The 23,713-nt window shown below is 41.9% G+C and overlaps 1 protein-coding gene across 3 annotated transcripts in view; it reads left to right on the forward strand.

Annotated features, from left to right (window-relative positions):
- The window catches only part of CPVL (carboxypeptidase vitellogenic like), a 127,431-nt gene that overhangs the window by 47,951 nt on the left and 55,767 nt on the right, over positions 1 to 23,713 (forward strand). For all 3 annotated transcript variants that reach the window (XM_032401870.1, XM_032401871.1, XM_032401873.1), the window contains 5 exons: positions 2,150 to 2,216; positions 15,972 to 16,094; positions 16,631 to 16,762; positions 21,572 to 21,670; positions 23,469 to 23,642. In XM_032401870.1, the coding sequence (XP_032257761.1) occupies positions 2,150 to 2,216; positions 15,972 to 16,094; positions 16,631 to 16,762; positions 21,572 to 21,670; positions 23,469 to 23,642 (595 nt within the window). The remainder of the gene's footprint in view (positions 1 to 2,149; positions 2,217 to 15,971; positions 16,095 to 16,630; positions 16,763 to 21,571; positions 21,671 to 23,468; positions 23,643 to 23,713) is intronic.

A 23,713-nucleotide genomic window follows, 5' to 3' on the forward strand; every position in this document is an offset into this window, starting at 1 on the left:
CTTGTGCCTGAATAAATGCGTGGCGTGCACGCACACACACACACTCATGCACACACACGTACATTATGTATTGTAGATTTTAGCAATTCTGCTTCCAAAATTTGAAACTTTCATGTAGGCTTGATTCTAGATTATATTTTTAAGCAAACCCTCACCATGGAATACGAATTACACACAGTGGAGTAAAACACAGTTAAACAAGCAAATGGCATATGTAAATCCAACTTACTAAATTTACTTTTTTCATTCTTCACTCCCATTTAAGAAAGGTCTACCAAGGGCTTGCTATGATTAGCCGAATGTTTGTTCTGATCTTCTTGTGAAATTAAAACTATAACTTCCTCAAGGTGGGAGCCTTGCCTTGGAAACGTGAGCTAGAAAATCCTGGCATTTTCGAGCTAGAAGCAACCTGAGAGGTTAGCTCCCTGAACTAAGACTGCCCAATGAAATACAGAACGCCCAGTTAAATGTTAATTTCAGATAAATAATGAATAATGTTTTTACTCTAAGTATGTCCCATGCAATATTTGGGTCATAGTTACATGAAAACATTATTTGTTGTTTATCTGAAATTCAAGTTTAATTGGATGTCTTGTATTTTATTTGGTAAGGCTGGCAACCCTGACAACTTTAACAGATTCTCCAAGGAAGTAAGCTTTAAGCTAAAGCATAAGGCTTAAGTGAGATTTACTATATTAAATTGTCTATTGCCATTCCAACGAGCAGGAAGAGAGACAGAGAAGTAGTTTTTAGCCTGAAGGGTGGCGAGGGAAGGGTGGAAAATAAACTTCTATTTTTATCTCCACGCTAAAGCCAGCTTATTGCCAGCACAAACATGGAAGCTATATAGTGCAGCTTCCCAGATTCCGTTGCTACAAAGACTTTAGTTACTATAAATAATAAATACAGAAATACACCACAGCTCTACAGTGGTCTTTAATGGTGGATTTTTATGGAGCCTTTGAAAATTAAGTACAGCCAGGATCTTGGGGATTGTAATGACCCAGTTTTGCCTCCCTGTAACCCTTGAACTTTCTCCTCCTCCTGGTTTTGCAGGGTCTCCTTGCCTTTCATCTTCGCTGGATAGTTCATGGCTTTTAGTCCCTCAGCAGGAAGCTGGAACAAAAGCGCTGCCTAGCTTCTCAGACAATGCAATCTGGGTCAGCACACTCTTAGAGCTTCTGAGTTTCACAAGTTTTGTTTCCTTTTTGAAAGATTTTGGTCAAGTAGAGAATCATTCAGTAATCTACCCTTTTCTTGCTTGTTATGAAATAATTTGAGTCCGTTTAAATCTATTTCAGTATAACTCATTGAGGTGGCTATTGGCGTTCTATAGTAAGTGTGATTTTTTTTGAGCCTAGATGCCACTGGACAGTTACTTCCAAATCTGGCCATTTGGTGGTTTTCTTGTAGACTGTGGCCATTTTACAGGGTTGTTTTTTGTTGTTGTTGTTCTTGGGTTATTACAATGCTGAAATTTGGGGAACCCCATTAGAAATGTTCAGGGTTCCCCCATAGGAAGAGGATGGTAAGCCAATAAGGTTCTCATTACTTCACCACAAACCCGGGTTAATGGGGTCATAAGGTTTGTGGAACCTCCTCCAAGAATTGCTATAATAATAGATGAAAGCCCATTATCACTTTGCTCAAGGGTCCCCTCAACAGCTAGATGGTCCAGGTTGGTAATGCAGAGATTTGGAAACCTGCCCAGGGTGTTGACTCACCTTTATGGGTAAAGTAAGCCCACAATTATTTCCTAACCATCTACAATGTGGAATGCCACATACATGACGCTTTGAATATAATGCGTACCAGAGCTCACAGCCTAATAGCATCTTACTTCAAATGTGAAACCTAGGGGTGCCTGGGTGGCTCAGTCGTTAAGCGTCTGCCTTCGGCTCAGGTCATGATCCCGGGGTCCTGGGATCGAGCCCCACATCGGGCTCCCTGCTCGGCAGGAAACCTGCGTCTGCCTCTCCCACTCCCCCTGCTTGTGTTCCCTCTCTCGCTGTACCTCTCTCTGTCAAATAAATAAATAAAATCTTAAAAAAAAAAATGTGAAACCTGTTGTCAAAGGGTTAGATTTGGTAGCATAACATTAAACTCTTCTGATGCCATGTGATATTTTTTATTATTGTTCTTTTTGCAGTGCATTAGTTCAGTTTTTCCTGTTGTTTCCTGAATATAAAGAAAATGACTTTTATGCCACTGGGGAGGTAAGTTGAAGTCATGTTTTCTTGTGTGCTTCCAATATCATCAGGACTGAAATATGTCATGACATTGTGATTCATGCATTCAGTCTGTAAACACACACACACACAAACATATATTAATATTAATTCAGCCCATATTCAAAATTTTCTATTTATTCCCAAAATGTTTTCCATAACATTTTTTATTATAAATCCAGGGCTCCCTAAAGTTTTGTATATCACAGTGGATTGTTAGGTCTCAGCCCCCTGCCGTTTTTTTAAAAATTTTATTTATTTATTTGAGAGAGAGAGAGCCCGAGCAGGGTGTGGGGTGGAGGGAGAGGGAGAGCAAACTCCCCACTGAGCAGGGAGCCCGACACGCGGCTCGATCCCAGGACCCTTGGATCATGACCTGAGCTGAAGGCAGACGCTTAACCAACTGAGCCACCCAGGAAACCCCGTCCCCTGCCTTTTTTGTTGTAGTTGTCATTCATGATGATGATTTTAAAGAGTCTAGGCCAGGTGCCCTGTAGAATATCCCATTTTCTGAATTTGTCTGATTCTTTCCTCATTGCTTACATTCAATGAAAACATTTTGGCAGGAACATTACATAGATGATGTTGTGTACTTCTATGGTATCACATCACGAAGCACATGATACCTGTTTGTCTCATTATTGGCAATACTAAACTTGATCACTTGGTCCAAGTGGTATCTGCCAGATCTCACCATTGGAAAGGTACCCTTTTCCTTTTGAAATTAATAAATAATGTGAGAGCATGTGAAAATCTGTTCCCCCCAAATCTGTCACCCACTAGTTTTAGCATTCATTGATGATTCCTCTCTGAATCAGTTATTCCACTGGGGCTTATAAAATGGTGATTTGGGGGGATCTATCATCCTATAGATATCATCTGGTATTCTTCTATAGAGATCTTTCCCTCCTCTTCTTCTCTATTACTTACTTTTTAAAATATCACTGTGGACTCTTGGTTTGTTATTTCTGCTTGATGTGTTAAAATTTTTTGCCATTATTATTATTTTTGATGTTCATATTTCCCATACTTGGTCAGAGGGAGCCCCTTCAGACTGGCTCTTGTGTCTTTTTTGACAGGGTCCAATTAGTCTTTGAGCATTTCCTTGCTTTTTGGCACAAATCTGTGCTCTAGGATTGTCTTCTACTTTCCTTGCCCTAGCCCTGGAATCAGTCATTTCTTCAAGGAACGCTGGCTCCTTTTAATGGGGGATGGTTTTAAAAACCAAGATCTGAGCACTAAGTGTGCTCAGTGGTACTGGGATGCCATTTCTTTTCGACTTTCTCTGGAGGCAGAACTGGGGAACAGAATGACTTCATACTGATGCCCATAATTCTAATGCAACATCACAAGTTTCTTTTTTCCTTTCCCCATTCTGTATACCCCTTCACCCACATTGTGGACCGTGTTTCCCAACAGCATCAGTATATTTCCCTCTTGGCTGAATCCTACAATATGTGCACAATGATTTTCGATTATTACATCAGAACCACTACCAACAAGGAAACCTCCAAGTTACTTTCAATATTTTTTGCTATAATTACTTTTATCCTTTTATCCTTAGACTGCATTTCACTATAGGTTTAAAAGTACCATGTTTAAAAGTTATAAGACTTAACTCTATTTTTTTCCTAGGGTGATTATGTAATAATTTAACATACAGTTGGGTTCACTTGCATAGGTTGGCTTCAGTTTTAGGATCTGCTTTTTTTTCATACATTTAAATGTAAGGTTATTTTAAGAATGTATAGCAGAAGAACCCCTAGGTGCTAGGTATACGGTCGTGAACAAAACAAAACAATTTCCTGCCTTCATACATTGTAGAGGTGAAGACAGTGATAAATGAAGAAATTAAAATGTACTCTACATCAGGCATTGATAAGGGTCATGAAAAAAGATAAAGCGGGTGAGAGGGTTGCAGAGTGGTGGAGGTGCTATTGTGGATAAGAGTGTCAGAGGCTCTCTGGAGACAGTCGGGTAGAGCACATGGAGCAGAATGAGTGAGGTAGTAAAGCTCTAGCTACAATTACCTTGGAGAGGAGCTTTCTTGGAAGGAGGAATGGCAAATGCAAAGACTGAGTTGGGGACAGACTCATGGAAAAGCACGGAGCCACTGTAGAAGGATCTGAGATGGGAGAGGCAGGCAGATCATGTAGGTCCAAGGTAGAGTTTGGACTTTATTCTAAGTGTAATGGGAACTCGTTGAAGGGTGCAGTGTTCACTGAAAGAGTAGTTAGAATCAAATTCAATTCAACACACATATTTGAGTGACTACTATGTCTGAGGCATTGGACAAGTATTAGAAATTCAGTGATTAATAAGACATTAACTCTACCCTAAATCTGTAAGCCTGGCAATAAATACAATACCAAATGAAAAGTACAATTAGAGAAGTAGGTATAATGACAAATAGCACAAGGAGAGTGCACATAGCTACCTCTCAATGTGGGATCCTCAGGAAAGGCCAAACAGAAGAGGGGTTCAGTTAAGCTGGATTTTGAATTATGAGGAGACATGTGTTAGTCAAGGCTGTTTTGCTTATAACCCTATTCAAAATGGCTTGAGTAAAATAGGAGATCAGCTGATTCATGGCTGGGTCTGGGTGCTCAAATGCTGTCACCAGGAATTTGTCTCTTATTCTTTCTGGATCTATTTGCTTGGCTTTGCACGTCACTGGTTTCATTCTAAGCTACAGTTTTTTCACCGGTGCCCTTGCCCCTCCGCCCCACTCCAGAGCTCTAAGTATAGCCTATCAGCTCAACTTTTCTTTCCCAATATATTCCACCCATATTCCTGAATCTCATGTGATCCATTTGGATCCCATGCCTGTTCTAGAACTAATAACTGGGGTCAATGGGATGGACAAACAGGTTGGCAATAATGGTGCCAGAGGCCGACCCCAGTGCCCTGGGAGGGGTAGGATCACAGGGGGACCCTCACCTTCTGAATCACAAGACCTGAGAGAGGGAGATGAGTGAAGATGAGGGAAGATCCTGGTGATTATACCAGGGGAAGGGCTGGAAGGATGCTGGGCAAGCTCAAACCACAAATGTTTACTGTAAGGGAGTCAAGGTGAAAAATAGTCTAAGTTTTTTCAAGGAAATGGCAAGTTAATGGAACTAGGAATTTCCTTCTCTTCCACCTGCTTTCTTCTCTTTCTATTTGGAAGGATATTCTGATGGCATATCATACTTAACGTCTTTTTTAAGCCAATTATTTGGTCAGGATTATGTAGGATCTCTACCAATCATTCCCTGAGACAGGTTGGGCAAAGGGGCAGGAAGTGACACTCCTGTCATTTTGGAAACAACCCTGGAAAATGCCCAGTCTCCACCTCCAACAGAAGAGTGATCTGCTTACTGTGTAATTCCTGCCTTGCAAATAACATGGCGATGTTGTTAACCATGATGTTGGACTTTCAGCAAAGCTGCCAAATTCTGGATGAAGAATTTGTCTATTTCATGTCTGCCTGGCGGTTTCATGCCTGTAATTTCCGAATGTGTGTGGGAATGGACAGTTTTCTTTTTACATTCTTTGCTGCCAGGATGAATACTTTTAAGGAAACCTATGCCTTCCAAGTGATGGAGGAAGATGTGAACGAGGGAGGGCAGGACCTGGGATAGAGGTGCGGTTGCCAGGCAGGACCTGGTTTAGAGATGCGGTTGCCAGGCAGCAGCATCTTCATACGAACTACGCGGGATACATTAAATCTGGGGCCACATCTCTTTCTAGAAGGAAGAGCACTAAATAATAATGCCTTGATGGTTCATTTTATTAGAATGAATGCTATATTTTTCCAGTCCAGTTTGTTCCTTCCAATCTTTTGTTTTAAGGCCAGGAGGCAGAAAGGAAACGTGGAAGGAGTTCTGGGTTAATAATCAGGAGACCTGAGATTCATTGCTGGCTTTGCCTCTCTGGATGATTCCAGGCAAGTTCCTTAACCTCTCTTGGACTCTGCTTTTCATCTTACAGTCAGAGGGCTTGGATTTTAGATTAGATCACTTCCAGGGATATTTTACTTTCCTAGATGTTCAAGCATAGTTACCTAGATATGTTTGTAAAGCATCTATATACAATTGCAATTTTAATGTAATACCCACCCTCCTTCTCTCCACAAAAAAAAAAAAAAAAAAAAAGGTTATGATAGATTTTTCCAGAAAGGGAAATCCTTTCTCTTCAGAACTCTTAATTTCTGCACACTCTTAAGGAGGCCGAACAAATAATGCCATTAAATAGTAGAGTCGTCCTTGAAAAATAAATGGTAAACTTGGAAATGGTTTTCTGCTTTTCAATGAAAATGTACTGGACCTAAATATCCTTCCCATTTGTGTACTATGAATGAGCGTTAGCATGATGCTGGAAGGGTCTGGAGCACCCTGACTTTGGTGCAAGGGAGTCTGGAAGTAATAACAATACCTACTACATAGGATTGTTTTGAGCATTTAATTAGATAATCCTCCTCAAATATTTAACGGAGTGATGGCTGTGGTGAGTACCCAACACATGATGACTATTATTACCATTCATGGTGAAAAGCTGGATTAATATATTACGGCTCCAAAGCATATGGCCTAATGCATGTAGACAGGGGCTGAGATATTTAAAAAGTTCTGCTCACTTGTTTTTGGGATGTGGCATTTTCTCTCCTATTATTTTGAAATTGTCTTTATTTTTTTATTTATTTTTAAAGATTTTATTTATTTGTTTGAGAGAGAAAGAATGTGAGATCGAGAGCATGAGCAGGGGGGAGGGGCAGGCTCTCTCTGAACAGGGAGCCCACCCCGGAGCTTGATCCCAGGACTCCGGGACCTGACCTGAGCAGAAGGCAAACGCTTAACCAACTGAGCCACCCAGGCGTCCCTGAAATCATCTTTAAAAGAAATAGTTTGCTTTGTCTAAAAAATGATGACGGAGCTTAGAAGTTGATATTTAAAGTTCTGGGTAGTAGCAAAATGTGTGGGGACTGACCCAGGCTCCCGGCCACTGCCGCGTGGACCATGGCGAGCCCACAACCAGGCATACTGTGGGATTCGCAGGCAGTGCAAGGCCGAGGGAAGAACCGCCTATCTCTTTCCCTTCTCTCCATTTCTGCCCAGAGCACCAACTGGAATTAATTTTCTCTAAAGAGAGACAAATGTGTCTGTAAATCACCCTCCTCAAGGCATGAAAAAAATGTACTTCAAAAAGAGAAACAAGCTGCATTTAATTCACATAATTAACTTTCTTTATAAGTGTTATCCTTTCCGAGCCAATAACTATTAGTGAGATTGCTCTTGTTCTTGAGGGACAGACACACTTTAGAATCCTCTCAAGTGTACATGGGCCCAGCTAGAAGTTAAAGTGAAACAGCCCTCACTGGGAGGCAGGGAGGTAATGGGAGGAAGGGGAACTGCCCATTGTTCTCTGAGCACGTGGCTTTGTGTCCACTCCCAAGAAAGATTCTGCGCCTATCGGTGGCTGTGGCCATGAATGGGGAGCTCGTCCAAAATGGCAGAACGTGTGGTTAACACTGGGCATCTCTTCTTGATCAGCAAGAAGGAGCCTACTCTCCTCAGCAGCAATTTTGCAACCATGGTTAATTTGAGGGCCCAATAAAGGCAAAACTTTGAAGCTGTTTAAAAATTAGTGAGCTTAATAGGATACTTCATCTATCATCTTCATCTGCATGAGTGAAATCCTGCTGGGATCATGGAGTCTGACAACCTTTATTGAAATCATCATGGTCCAGTGGGTTCGGGTTGCAGGCTCCCGATAGGTGAAAGCCATGTTTGTGTAATTTGTTTCATACAATACTAAGCACAGTGCTTATTGAATGTTCTAGAGCAGCTTTGTGCAAGGTTGTTGCTAGGTAAAAATATTGGTGATATTTCTCTCCAGCGTCTTTTCATTTCCCTTCTCTCTCTGCACTATGTCCCAGGCCCTGGGGACCATCCTTTCTACTCCCTTATTTCCCCCCCCGACCCTCAGCCTTCCTTTCTTTCCTTGGCTGTCTGGTGCTCAGGTCCTGTTTCTTCAGGCTTGCTCCATCTCCATCATGATTGTTCTCTTTCTCTCCCCCTTTCTGACTTATCAGCACACTGTCCATTAGAAAGGATCTGCTACATTAAACTTACTCCCAACATGCTTGTATTTGAATAGAGGACAGAGCCCAAGCCATAGAAAGATAGTTGTAATAGGGGCATTTCCAGCACTGATGTACAAGCAGGAGTTAAGAGAACACCTCTGCAGGCCTACACCATTATCCTTTTAGCCCTGGCTTGAATTTGGTAGCCAGAAGGGGGCCTTCAAGAGTCTATATAGTTCAGGGACGCCTGGGTGGCTCAGTCGGTTAAGCGTCTGCCTTCAGCTCGGGTCATGATCCCAGGGTCCTGGGATCGAGTCCCACATCGGGCTCCTTGCTCAGCAGGGAGCCTGCTTCTCCCTCTCCCACTCCCCCTGCTTGTGCTCTCTCTCTCTCTGACAAATAAATAAAATCTTAAAAAAAAAAAAAAAAAGACTCTATAGTTCACTTTTTCTATTTATAGCTCTTATTTGAGAATATTGGAAGTGGACTATATGGCAGGCATGGTGCTAAGCACTGTTTCATGCATGTCATGGCTATTTGAAGCTTGCACTGTTAGTATCATCTCCATTATGTAGCCGAGATGACTTGAGGCTTGGAGAGCTTAGGTCAGCCTTACCAAGGTCACTCGGCCAGGACTGAGACTGAAGCAGCCAGATTCCAGAGCCCAAAGCCTACAAACAAGAAACTGGCTAAGGATTGGAACCCTGCTTAGGTAGGTGCTATCTGGAGCCTGGGTGCTCTCTCCTTGAAATCTCCGTCTCCAAAACCTGCCTCTTCCCAGAAAGCAGGTGCACTGTTGTGGAAGGGAGTTGACATCCCTTCCATATTTCATGCAGAATCTCTGAGAGTTATCAACCTTATACAAACAGAAGTTCCCTGTCCTTTTGGATGTTGCTGTCTTTCTGGTGAAGACTAAGTTTTAATCATAAAGACTAAGCTTTGATCATAAAGTTTTATAGAGTCAATGGAAGTTTCAAGTGACATAAAGGCTTGAAGTCCATGGAATGCAGTTATTAGATGACATTCATGCCGCTTTAACTCTTGACAAATGTCTATTTTCAGTTATGTTCATCTGACCTGCCAATATTTCCTTTTAGACTTGAAAATGAATTTGTGACTTAGAACTGGAAGTTTGTACCTTTTGACCACCTTCCCACCTTTTGACCGCCTCTCCCCCCAGCCTCTGCTTCTGGTAACCACAAGTCTGATCTCTTTTTGTTTGCTTTTTGTGTGTGTTTTTTAGATTCCACATATAAGTAAGATTATACACTATTTGTCTTTCTCTGACTTATTTCACTTAGCGTAATGTCTTCAAGGTTTATCCATGTTGTCACAAATGGTAGGATTTCCTCGGTTTTTATGGCTGGATAATATTCCATTGTATGTATATACCACAACTTCTTTACTCATGCATCCATTGATGGACAGTTAGGTTGTTTCCATGTCTTGGCTGTTGTAAATAACAATGCTATGAAAATGGGTGGGGCGGGGGCAGCTATCTTTTCAAGTTAGTGTTTTCATTTCCTTTGGATATATTTTCAGAAGTAGAACTGCTGGATCAGATGGTAGTTCTGTTTTTAAATTTTTGAGGCTCCTCCATACTGTTTTCCATACTGGCTGTACTGGATTTTTTTTTTAAAGTGTCTTTTCAATACAAAATAAGAATATATCATTTGGAAGCCAGCGTGTACCTTGCCTAAATATGTGACTAATAGATACAGATCAAAATGTTTTTCTTATGTCTTTTCCTAGAGATTATGCATTTCTTTTAAGCTCCTTTTCAAGAAAAATAGATGTTTAGATAAAGTCATCCTCTTGTTAGAAGCCTTTTTTTTTTTTTTTTAATTGCAGCAGTGTGGACTAGAAATTAGATGACACACAGTCTAGAAATGTCTAGGAAGTTGTAGAGATTACCACAATGCTGAAGTTCCAGCTTTCCCTGTTCATTAATTCTCTGAGCTGGCCATTTTAAGGACACACCTCCATCGCTCAGAGAAAATAATGGTGCTGAGGGAAGGAAGAGTCCACCCCGAGGCTAGATGAAGTCAAGGTTGCTCTCACTGAGTCCTGTTCTCTTGACTACTGTGTCATCTATTATTCCATTACACTTAGGCTTTTCACTAGTTTTTGTGGTTTTTCAATGTGGGTCTAAAACTCTCTTCAAAGCATATCCCCTTATTCTCTCTGATCGCCCCCATAAATGGGGGTGGCTCCACCAACATTGTGTGGTTGGGAAGTGCTTAGAGGACAGGGCTCTCTCCAGAAGGGCAGCCCACCTTGTTTCCTTCTGGGGACCTGAAGGAGCCCCTTCCAGCTCTGAAGTGAATTTTTCAACAAGACATTCATTCCAACTGGAGTGGCTGGGGGTTGGTGGGGGTGCGCACAGCAGAGCAAAGGGCACAGAATAACCCCTGAGCGTCCTCAACATGCCATTCCTGAGGTTGATCACTACCTCTTCCCATTCTGGGCAGAGCTTGGGAACTAGAGCCTGTGGATAGTGACACTCTGTGTCCAGGTTCAGGTGTGTCTCATTTCAGAGGCCATTGCTCAGTATCATCCAGAGAGGTTCTGCATGTTTTACCATACAGTGTATAACTAGAAGCAAGGCAGAGAATGAATATAGCTGCATCTATTTTTTTTTTAACTAAACTTTAGTAAGAAATGTAGCGGAGAAATGTAGAGTAGTTTAAACAATAGTAACAGCTAACATATGTGAAATTTCTGCAAGAAGACATTGTTTCCATTAGAGTCTTATCCTCTGACACGATTTTTTTTCTTCTAGGGGAGCTGATTGAAACTTGATTTTAGATATAAAAGCTTTTTTCCTCCTTTAAAAGTAACCCCTGGGTGGCAGGGGTACAGTAAGTCGTTGCGGAAACATGTAAGAAGGGAGAGCTTCAGATGGAATACACAATTACAAGTTTCTTTAAGTCCAATTTCATTGTGCTCTTACACATCTGGATAATTAACAAGCATTACATTCTCTCTAGACCATTTTTACAAGTACAATATGCTCCTAACGTGATTTCCATTAGGCTGTTCCAAACATCATTTAAGAACTCAGAAAGATTGCAGACGGAGATTTGAAACCACTGTTCAGCTGTGATGTGGAGACCTTTTTCTTTCGTGGGGGAAATAAAAGACTGAGAACTGAATTCTGAGATCTGTGTGATGTAAGAGGAAAACTGGAGGTTTACTGCTTCTGTAAGCCCCAGCAAATGCAAGCATATACAAATACACCCTAATATCTCTGGGCCTTCTCGTCAGAGGTGAGCTCAAAATAGGGTCACTGTGGGGAAAATGAGCCATGCAACAACGGTGCTGGAAATTGCAGCTGGAAGCTTCTTTAAATACTAGAAAGGAGTAACAAGGGCAGACGAAAATTCTGACGTGTCGATCACTAACCTAGTTTGAATTATTGTTAGATAAATACATTTGTCTGGCTGAGTTCCTCATTTGAGGGTCACTGCTGAATTCTAAAATAATAATGTGTTCAGATTGTTTCTGGCCACACTTTTCCTCTTTCCTTTTATAATCGCTTTGATGCTATTCCGAGCTTTTATGAGGCCAGGGTCTGATCCGATGGTAGAAGGTTAGTGTTAATTCACAGATGTCAGGAGCTTCGTTGCCCAGCTGCTGCCCACATTGATGAGCCCCAGCAAGAGATCAGAGAGACCACAGGGCCGAGAGTTGTGGTGGTTGTTGCTCTCGTCGTCATTACGGACAGAACTCAGAACAAAAGAAGCAAGAGTTCATAAAATTATAGGATTACAGTTGTAAGTCCTAAGGGGCCATATAGTTCATTTCTGATCCATCGGACAGCCACACCTCAATTCTCCCCCCTAAAATAGAGGTTTCTATTCTACTTAAAATATATCCAGAAAAGAGAAAACTGGGCAAATAGAACATTAGATTTATTGCCTGGTTGTCTTTTAAAGTGCTCGTGGTGGTCAGAGAATCATTAAATTGAGAAATAAATGATTCAGGAAGAATAAACTAGTCTGATCATGCAGAAAAAAATGTCTCAACAAGGAGAGCGAAAATAATTGAAATTTCATTATACTGTTTCAGTGTCTGTTTTCCATAAAATAATCCTATAATTGTCTACTGTGTGACAGCCTGAGCCACTCAACCAATGGAATGATTAATGGAAACAGCAGTGAAGGATTTGTCACACTGACACAGGGCGAGGAAGTGTGTGATAGTCATTAGAAAGCAAAAATGAGATAAACATCATCGTTAGGCTAGCAGATGTGGACTGAACATTGAGGAAACTGTTTTGGACACGGTTATAGAACTACCTATCTCACCGTCTTGTTTTCTTTAAATGGTCAGCTTAGCAAGCATGTAGTAGATGAACCCAAGGCTGAGACCCAGCTTGGGAGACCACAGACTCATAGTCTCCAGGACCATTGACTGAAGCGTGGTTTGATATGAGAAATGGGAGATGTGGAGGCAGCTGAGCCTCGATGGAATTCCAGCCAGGCACATGATTGGAATGCACAGACGCTTGTTTTCATCATTTTAAAATATGGGAAGATAACATTAACTTTAAATTAGTTCAATTTAAAGTGGGGGAGGTAGCCTGTTTGTAGTTGATGCTCAGAAATTGAGTAGGTGTTCCTTCTTAATTTCCTGCCTGGATCTATCCCAGATACGCATGGTGGCCGCAAAGGGGAGGGTGCCCTAAAAATGTGGCTGTTTTAGCCTGAATTTGCCATCACCATCATCAGAGCAACTTAAAATATACGCCCTTCCATCTCAGAAAGAGTTAAAGAGATGCTTTCTTGCCAGGTCTTATAACAAGACAACTTGAATGATAACGTCCAATAGAGAAAAAATGTTTAGCAGTAATGTCAGATTAGTCATTTATTTATCAAGTATGTTTTTATGTTCCTACTGTGTGCTGGGCAAGGTACACAATGTGAGAATAATAATCCATGAAATGGCAAACTTCACCCCATCACATAGCGGTCAAGTTTTTGTAATATTTTTTCAGAAGAAATGATTAACTTCACAAGCGCAAGTTCTATGCTTTATTCATTTTTGTGTCTTCTCAAATGTCTGCCGCGATGCCTTTGACAGAAGAGTTGCCTAATAAACTATCACTGAATGAAGACTGTATGATACATCTTTAGCAGTAAAATGATTACTCAAGGAAATTTGGGCTTTTTGGTTCATCTTACTGAAATTATATTTGATAAATGTTCACTTATTGTTCCTAACAGGAAAGTATAGCACTGTTATGCAACAAACCACATTTCAGGCATGTAAACACATCTTTATATCACCTCAAGGAAGCTAAAACGTGCTCATGGTTATGAATGGATACACTGTTTTGCACAATACTTAGCCTAAATAATTACTGTTGCACAAGAGGGCTGCATCAGTGAGGAGATCTTGTATAAATTATGCAAATTACATTATTTTATCATACTTTGGAAAGAGTATAGCTTTGGGAGTAAGTCAGAGCAGGTTAGATTCTAACTCTACCACTTAACTTCTCTGAGCCTCAATGCCTTCCTATTGATATGGGAGTAATGACATCTGCAGCATATGATTAGGGTATGGAATAAATGAGAGCTCTTGGGGTCTCCCAGCCTTTGAACGACAGACCCCTGCAGAGCCTTGGAAATATTACGAAGGGTCTGCGGACTCATATGTACCTATTCCATGCCTTTAGTCTGTTTTGAACATATATGCATTAGTGTTTTTCAAATGCATGTAGGTTAATTCAAGACTCACTCATTCAACAACTGTGTTTTGAGCACTAACAAATAAACAGCATCAGGCATAGGGGCTATACTAAACTACAAAACAGACAGATAACCCTGTTCATGGATCTTCTATTCTAGTGTGGGTGGGAGAATAACTACACAAGATAAATAAGTAAAAGTTTGTAGGGAAGTGATAAGGATTCGATGAAAAAAGAGAGAGAGGAAATATAAAATGTAAAAAAAAGGGGGGGGAGGGTTTTAAAATTTTAGATGGGGTGGCCAAGGAAAGCATCCCTAGAAGGTCTCACTGAAGCAAGTAAGGGAGTTAACCATATGGACATCTGGGGGAAGAGCGTTCCAGGTCGAGGGAGCAGCTAATGCAAAGGCCCTTGTGGAAGGAACAGTACGGATCACAATCATGACTGGTCCAAGAGGGGCTGGAGAGGAATGAGTGAGAAGGTAGTAGGGCACAGTGTTAATGAAGTGACCAGATCATGCGATACTTATGTCTCTGAAAAAGCACTCTGCTTTTTCTCTGAGGGACTTGGGGAGTCGTCAGAGGGTTTGAGCAGAGGAGTGGCAAGATCAGATTCATATTTTAGTAGACCACTGTCTTGAAAATAGACTGGATGAGGGGAAGGACAAAAGCAGGGGAGCCAGTTAGGCTACAGCAATAATCCAGGCAAGAGATGACGGAACTTGGAGCAAGGTGATGAAGGGGGTGTGTGCAAAGACCCTGGATTCTGGACCTATTTTGACAGAATAGGTAGAGTTGACAAGGTTCACTGATGGCCTTTTGTGGGGTGTGAGAGAAAGAGAGATAAGGAATGGCACTGGGGTTCCTGGGTGGCTCAGTGGGTTAAGCGTCTGACTCTTGATCTCAGCTCAGGTCTCCATCTCAGGGTTGTGAGTTCAAGCTCTGAGATGGGCTCTGCGCTGGGGGTGGAGCCTGCTTGAAAAGAAAAGAAAAAGAAATGACACCATGATTTTTGGCCTAAGCAATGAGAACAGAGTTATCACTAATAGGCTGTAAGGAAGGCTTGGGGATTCAAGCTTCATTTTGAACATATGAAGTTTAATATTAGACATATAAGTGGAGATGTCAAAAGGCAGCTTTTTAATGTAAAAAATACAAAACTATTTTTTTAAAGATTTTATTTATTTGAGAGAGAGAGAGAGTATGGGGAGCAGGGGCAGGGGGGAGAGGCAGAGGGAGAGAAAGTCCCAAGCAGACTCCGCACAGAGCGCAGAGCCCAATGTGGAGCTCGATCCCATGACCCTGAGATCATGACCTGAGCTGAAACTGAGTCAGAGGCTCAACGGACTGCACCACCCAGGCGCCCCAATACAAAGCTATTTTTTAAATATTCCTGAATAGTAGCTTTTTTCAGCATAGTCTAAAAATAGAGTTATAATGTTTGTGTCCACATAATATTTTGAAATTGAAAAAAAACCATGTACTTGGAAAGGTTGGAAACAGACATAATTGTCCAGTGACAATTTCAGTAGCCAGTAAATATACTTTCTATCTCCTCTCGCTTTAATACATGTAGATTTCAAACTGCATCATCATACAGATTTTGAAATCTTAATTTTGGCCTTGAGATTTTTTTTCTTTTTTAATAAAGTTTTTAATGGAGCTTTCTGGAAAGACAAGCCCTGTGGGTGGCAGAATTGAGAATTGTGTCGGCTGGCCCATGTTATTTTCTTTTGGAAGGAAATTAGACTGTTCACCTAGTCCATGTCCCCTTTTCATTTTTTTGTGCACCTCACCGGTGACTTGCATGTGAGAGAAGTGAGAGACAGAGCTCTGTGCTACTGTGGAATTTACAGCGTAAGGTAAAATATGTGGTAGGTCTCATGTGGAAATACTGCTGTTTTATTGTTATTTTATTTAGCTTAAACACATGATGGTTATAGCACCAATTTGCAATGGTTCATTTTCACATCTACCCTTCTCAGTCGTACGCAGGGAAGTACATACCAGCCCTTGCACACTATATCCACACCTTCGGCCCCATGAAGACAACGAAGATCAACCTGAAAGGAATTGCTCTTGGAGATGCGTATTCTGATCCTGAATCAGTAGGTGTCTCCTTTTTCCTTTCCATTCTGCCCTTTAAGGAGATTAAATCCCCTTTAATCCAATGGAGGCTCGGACCTTAGAGACCTAACTTGATGGAGGGAAATAATGTTGCCTGGTTGACTTTCTAATGATTTAAAGCCTTTTCATTTTCTTATTCTTTATTTTTTTATTTTTAATTTTTTTAATTTTATTTTATTATGTTAAAACCTTCTCATTTTTACCAAATGTTTTAAGGTGTCAACTTATTATGTCAGCCTAGGTTGGTTGTGAGTGGGAACGTGGGGCATGCGCACGAGTGTGTGTGTGATGTTTCTGTGTATTTTGTGCATGTGTGTGGTGTGTGTATGTTTGGGGTTTGTGTGTGTTGTGTGTGTGTGTGTGTTCTGTCAGGTACACGCGCGTGTGTAACTGTCTTGCATGGCTAATTCCCGCGCGAGATTGACAAACGACAGAGGGTTATTTCACCAAGCAAGCGGGCTTCCCTGACTTCTCTCTTTCTTTCCCTGTGTCGTTTGTGTTTCTCTTTTCTCCTCAGATCATAGGGGGCTATGCCACGTTCCTGTACCAAATTGGCTTGTTGGATGAGAAGCAGAGAAAGTACTTCCAGAAGCAGTGTGATGACTGTGTGAAATACATCAGGGAGAAGAGGTGGCTTCAAGCCTTTGAAGTGAGTTCTGGACCTGCGTTGCCTGGAGCTATGAGAACCATCTGAGCCGGGTCCTAGAAGCATCGCGGTACTCAGACATTTTGTTGTTGTTAGAGAAGGTGTAGCTGGTACGCTGATGGGGCAGATGAGTGTGGGCTCAGAGTGAAGGAGAGAACCGTCCAGGTCTTTCTGAATTTACTTTGGCTGTATTTTAAACCTGCGGTCACCTTGGAGTGTTTATCTAGCTATGTCTTTCATTAACTGTTTTGATTTCTTTAAATGCTGTGTAGGCCCTAAAGGCATGCCCTATCACAAGGAAATCAGAAGAAAGGCGACCCAGAAAGTAGATACATATGCTTCAGCATATGCTCAGAACCCTTCAGAAGGGTGATATCCACACACGGCCTTCCAGCCGGAGACGTGGCCTCAGTGTGTGACGAATGTCACGTGTTTCTGTGTGTCAGGAACAAAGATGATAAAGCCTAGTGGTTTGAAACTTTCACAAAGAGCTGTTGGTATTTGTAAATATTGTCACAATGCTCCCCTAAAATTGAATTTGAGAATCAAATAATATGGTTCTATTCCTTGCCCTTTTTGTTGAGATGGGGGGAGTTATTTAAAATCTGAGTTTATACTAAATATTAACATACAGGAGTTTGAGTTTTTGGTTTGGTTTGGTTTGGTTTTTCCAATGCAGACAAAGATCGTGTATCACTTATCTTTTTTAGGTTGTTTTCTTTGTTTGTTTGTTTGCCACCTTTACCATAGAGCCATCATGTTTCACATATTAGTAAATGAGGCAAAGATTGCATTTGGAGGACTTCAGTCTTTTTGTTCTTGGGAACACATCCTGTATTAGTTTACCTAACAGCATTATTGTGGTTAAGGCTGAGGCCTGATATTAATAGTCTTCTAGGCACTGCAGGTCAGCTGGTTCAGATCAAAGCAGGAGACATACAAACTCAGGGAGAAAGGGGTAACAAGGTTAAGCTCCATTTAATAAGCAGGGTGCCTCGCCCTGCCTGAAATCCCCAAAGCAGTCAGTGCCCTTACCGTCAGTTCTGACAGCAGCAAGATGTGCAGCTGAAACCATCCCTCAAGATGCCAACAGCCTCTGGTTTGCCTGTGCTAGGACCGCTGGGGTGGCTGCAGAGTGCGGATTCAGAATGTCTGTGCAATTATAAACGCAAAGGAAGAGGGATCTTACGGGGACATGTAAGATCCCTCTTCCATGTGCAGTGACACTATTTTCAGGTCTGGTTTTAGGCTATCTGTTTAGTAGGCAGAAAGGGTAAAAGGATTGAACCTCTAGAATTTAAAATTAATATCAAATGTTACATCATGTGAGACCAGTTGGCAAGTGAGAGATGTGATGTGATTTTGAAGAAGCAGACAGGGATTAAGTGGTGTCAAGAGGAAGAGCATCTGATGGACCGTAAGGGGTAAGGAGAGCAGACAGATGTCCTTGCTGCGTGTGCCGCGACAGCCTGAGAACCCGCAGGATTAACGGAACTGTTGAAGAGTTCAGGTCACTTTGTGTATTCAGGGGTAATGAGAAGACGGCCCATGAGGTTAGAGCTCTCCCAAACTAGATTCATCAGAAAACAAAGCAAAAGGCGCAAAAACCCAAAACAAAACAAGACCAAAACAACAACAACAAACCTAGGAAGGTATGCAGTGTCTCTGTGACCATTGATCCAATATCTTGAGTGATGAATTCACTTAATAATCTTTGTTTTATTTTAAGGGAAATAGATAAGCTGATACTTAGGAAAGTAAGCCAGTAGAGGTAAAACGTGTGTCCGCGTATGTAATAGAAGGCTTGGAGGAATCCTGAGTCCCAAGAGAGTACATTGTCAAAATCACAAGCCTAAATAATAAAGCCTGTTGGATGCTCTGATCCCTTAATATGATTAGTTAATAAAAAAGCAGTAACTTGGAGCTGGAGGGAATTTTATAGACTGTCTTCTGCCCCTACACATATGCACACATCCACACTTCGCTGATGAGGAGGCTGAGGCCAGGAGGGACTGCATTCAGTGGCCAAAAACCCCATAATAGACTGTGGCAGGCCTAGGACTGGAATCCTCCCCCCCCCCCCCCCCCCCCCCCCCCCGCCTCGCCCCACAATTCCCACCCTGGTATTCTCCAGTGGTAACTTTCATGCAGTCTGTAAAAATCCTGGAGCATTCAGACATTCTGCAAGATGCACAGTGGCCCATCTCTGGCCCTGTATTGTCCCCCTTACCATGACAACGTTCTGGATCACAAAGTTCTTTCTGTGAAACAAATTTTGACCAAAACCTGGATCTCACAGGTCTTGACCACCCACCTCACTTGTTTGACAACAAATGATTTTTGACTCTTTCTGAAATTAGATCCATTCTTAAGGGTAGAATTTATATTCCCATTGGTGTTGAAAATAATTTCTTTTTTTTTTTTAAAGATTTTATTTATTTATTTGACAGAGAGAGACACAGCAAGAGAGGAAACACAAGCAGGGGGAGTGGGAGAGGGAGAAGCAGGCCTCCTGCAGAGCAGGGAGCCTGATGCAGGGCTCAATCCCAGGACCCTGGGATCATGACCTGAGCTGAAGGCAGACGCTTAACGACTGAGCCACCCAGGTGCCCCTGTTGAAGATAATTTGTAAGGATAAAAAAAATGCCACCTATATTCAGGACTGCCACTAGCCTACGGTGTTGCCTCTGGGTGGACAAGTTAGAAAAAGACACCTCCTCTGAGTTGACAGAGTCCTGTGGATTCAGGGTTTGGCAAGTGGATGCCACCATTGTGCGAGAATAAAGATGGCTATTTCTCCAAACGCAGCCCAACTGTGGTTATCCAGCTTGGCAACCAGAACTTTGGCTGGTTCTCTACCCCTCAGCCAGGCATCCCCAATGCAGTGCACCGTGTGCAGCCAGTGGTCCTGAGTGACCGTAGCATTTCTAGAGCATACTTACTGCTCCCCCCACCCCCTTCCACCATGACGATCCTTTTCATACTTGGTCTCTAGCCCTGTGGCAATAGTCACTTGGATAAATTAAGTTGCTTCATGTTTGGTAAAGAAAACTAATCTAATAAAATAATGGAATTTTATATTAAACCCAAAAGTGTGGCCAGAAAGAGTTGAAGACTAAGAGAGACGGCAGTCTGCCCCTTGGAGAGCTAGCATGTGGGGGGTGGAGCATGTAGGCTGGAGAGGCATGGCCTGGGCTTGAGTCTCTCCTCTGACATTATTAGTGAGGCATCCTTGATAAGTGACTTAACCTCTGTGTGCCTCAGTTTCCTCACCTGTAAAACTAGGATACTACTCTCCTAAATTCTTACCGTGTAAGAAAACCTGAAATCATACCTGATCATTGGTTTTGAAAATGTGCCGAATTCATCCTTTTTACAAGAGCCCCTTACAAACTCAATATCCTCATCCCAAAACGTCCCAGTGTTCTCAGTCTCTTTTGTAAGTATTCCCTTCATCTTCTTGCTCTACCCCAAACCTGCTTCTCCCCTGCTTCTGTCACTTCCCCTCTCAAGCAGGGGCTGAGTTCTGTCTCAGCTACTTTGTACCACTTGGTTCATGGGTAGAGTGGGCGTCCTCCTTGCTCCTCATTGCTGCCCTCAGATCATGTTCTGTCCTTCCAGAAGCACTGAGCTCTGCCTCTCACATTCTCACATGGTCCCACCTACCACTCCTTACAGTTACCTACCACCCTCCGGCTTTCTCCTTCCCATCCCTGAGAGTGTCTCACTGTCATTCTATCTCAAGGGCATCACGCTTGTCATCATTTCTAGTGATTGCAGTGTCTGCGTGAAGAATCCTTTCAATACCTGGCCCTTCAGTTCCTTAGTCTCCTCTCTTTCGATAATCTTATTCTCCTCTTGACCTTAGCTGCTCAGTCTCACTACAAAAAAAAAAAAAATCTGACGATCACTCCACAACCTCAGATCCCCATCGTGCCATCTTACTTCTCTGAATATACCAATTCAGAGAACAGTCCTGCAATCCCATTGTCTTCCAGTCCACTGATCCCACTACCGAGTCATGATCCTTAACCTCAAGTCTCAGTTTCTTTAATTACCCAACTGAAACCCAGGTCAGCCCAGCCCCTTTGGCCAAACCACCATCCTGGCTAAAAGCACCTGTCTACACATGACTAGAGAAGGGCACACAACCATGCTGACTGCCCTCACCTCCGCTGATGACCAGTTTTTAAAGTCAGAAGTCCCAAGGGAACTTCTGCCAGTTCCAAGCACCGGCAGGTATGTCCGTAGCCTCTGCCCTTTCTCCTCGTACTATGGGGGAATGGTCACCGATCCATGTTATGTCAGTCCTTCCCTATAAGGCCTTTGGCTCACTGTTTCCTCTGCCTGGAATGTTCTTTCCCTAGATGTCTGCATGGCTCGCTTCCTGCCTTCCTGTACGTGTTTACTCAAATGCCACCTTCTCAGTGAGACCTGTGTTTCCCCGTCCCTGCAGTGCACCTTGCACTCACGCACACACACACATGCCCGCACATGCCATGACACTTCCTACTCTCCTTCTCCTCTTCAGTTTTCTCCTTAACACTCACCACACTGCATATTTTTCCTATGAGTGCTTGCTTCTTGTCCCCCTCAAGGATATAAGCTCCGGGAGGGAGGACTTTCGCTCTTGTTCATGCTGCTGTGTCCCCAATGCCTGGGACAGTGTCTAGCACAGAGAAGAGGTGCAATAAATGGTCACTGAATGAAACGATGCAGGAATGAGAAAACTATTGAATCAATGCAATGACAAGTGCCTGTGTGTTTTTACCAACCCTGAAGTTTTCCTCCTCTCTCTCTCTCCTGACCTAGGTACTGGATAAACTACTAGACGGTGACTTAACAAACAACCCTTCTTACTTCCAGAATATCACAGGATGTCCTAGTTACTACAACATATTACAGTGCAAGGTAATGACAACATTTTTAAAAAGATGATAGTGTTTGCTTAAAACTTTTGGCAAAACCATACTTCTTCCCATTTGAGAAATACTATAGGTGACTTTATACTAGATAAATATGTCCTCACTGTATTGCATTATTTGGTCTACTAATCTATAGGATTTCCCCCCCACTGATGTTGTATATGTTATAATCTGACCATCAAGAATGTCTGATATTCCAGATAACTCAAAATAATCTCTGATTAACACAATTTACCGCCCCCCCTCCCTCCAGTAGAGCTTGTTACACAGAAGTTCTTTTGTCAAGGACAGAGGCCAGGATTGCAGTTCTGGGTATTAGGTTCCAGAACGCCAAGCCTGTAGTGAGTTTCTTGAAAATGTCCACATTATTTGTTCTATACTTAAAAGAGCTTGGATAATCAAAACTGCCAAAGCCTTTAGGAAAATATTTGCTTTGTCTTACTTTTAACTTAAGATGGTTTGTGCACTTAGTATGGCCCTCACTTCAAGCCCTTTGGAATATTTCTCAAAATATTCAAGTAGTTTTCTTCCATAAAAGTAGGCCAAAGTTGATGTCTTCTGTGCAGAATTAAATCAAACAAAAGGAGCCAAGGTGGGTATTTGGATTTGTATCATCTTTATCTAGTGTATATGACAATACATCTTGTTTTTAAATTTGCCTTATTTATGAACTATTTTGTAAATAAAATATAAAGCTAATTTCATTAGAATCTGCCAACCCTTTGGTTTTGGATTTCGATTCTACCAAGAGAAAACCATATGGTAGGCAAGAGAGAAACAGAATTGTAATCACATTTCTTTTTCCTTTACAAAGTAATGTATTCAAAAGATTAGCAAAAATTGAGGGTGCACGAAATTGTTGATCTCAAACTCTTTTTTATCCTTTTGTAATTTTTAAAAAAGCACTTATACCTTTTTTTCTTTTAGTATGATGAATATCATAGACTTTACAATATCACTGACTTTTATGCAGTTGTTTTTTTTTTTTTAAAGATTTTATTTATTTATTTGACAGAGAGACACACAGCGAGAGAGGGAACACAAGCAGGGGGAGTGGGAGAGGGAGAAGCAGGCTTCCCGCGGAGCAGGGAGCCCGATGCGGGGCTCGATCCCCGGACCCTGGGATCATGACCTGAGCCGAAGGTAGACGCTTAACGACTGAGCCACCCAGGTGCCCCTGCAGTATTTTTTTCTTAATAAGGCTCATGGACAACTTTTCTTTTGTCTCATGTCCTTCATAAAGTCATCTGTTTTTACACTTGGCATATTTCCCCCCTTCAGTTATGGTTAGCTGATTATTTTATTCGTGTGGTTTTAATAAACAGCAGAACATGGAAAAGAAAGCCTCAGCTTTTAACCCACCAGACCACCACCCTGGCTCCAGTGGTCCATTTGACTTTCGTCCCATAGAGCCTCAGACAAGGAGCAAATTGCTTTTGATAATCTCACCTCTTCTTCTGTTTTCCCTGTTTTTGCCTCAAATGGGGTCCTTGAGGGGAGTCAGAGATTGCAGAAGATGACTTACCAAGAAAGGAAAATTGAGCATTTAAATGCAAATGGGGCACTGGCTCTGAAAATATCAGATCATCCAGTTTTGTTGTTAGTAAAATTTAAATTCCCTCAGAACCCCCAAATTAAAAATTTCAGTGTGGAGACCAGTTAATAGTCATGTCTCATCTTGTTCATTATGGTTTATGTTAGGAGAAATTTGCAGCTTTCCCAGCATGCTGTTCCTGCCACCCGGTCATGTTCCCTAATATTTTTCTGATGTCCCCTTCTGCCAGGAACCTGAGGACCAAAATTACTACGGGAAATTTTTGTCCCTCCCACAAGTGAGGCAAGCCATCCATGTGGGAAACCGGACCTTTAGTGATGGATCCGAAGTTGAAAAGTATATGCGAGAAGATACAGTAAAGTCCGTTAAGCTCTGGTTAGCTGAACTCATGAACAATTACAAGGTAAGAGAGTTACTTCAGTTACTGTCTATTTCAGGAACTTTTTAGATTACCCAGAGTGGAAGTGACTTTCT

The sequence above is a fragment of the Phoca vitulina genome, unplaced genomic scaffold, assembly GCF_004348235.1.
Source record: "Phoca vitulina isolate PV1807 unplaced genomic scaffold, GSC_HSeal_1.0 scaffold4, whole genome shotgun sequence".
Classification (NCBI taxonomy): Eukaryota; Metazoa; Chordata; class Mammalia; order Carnivora; family Phocidae; genus Phoca; species Phoca vitulina.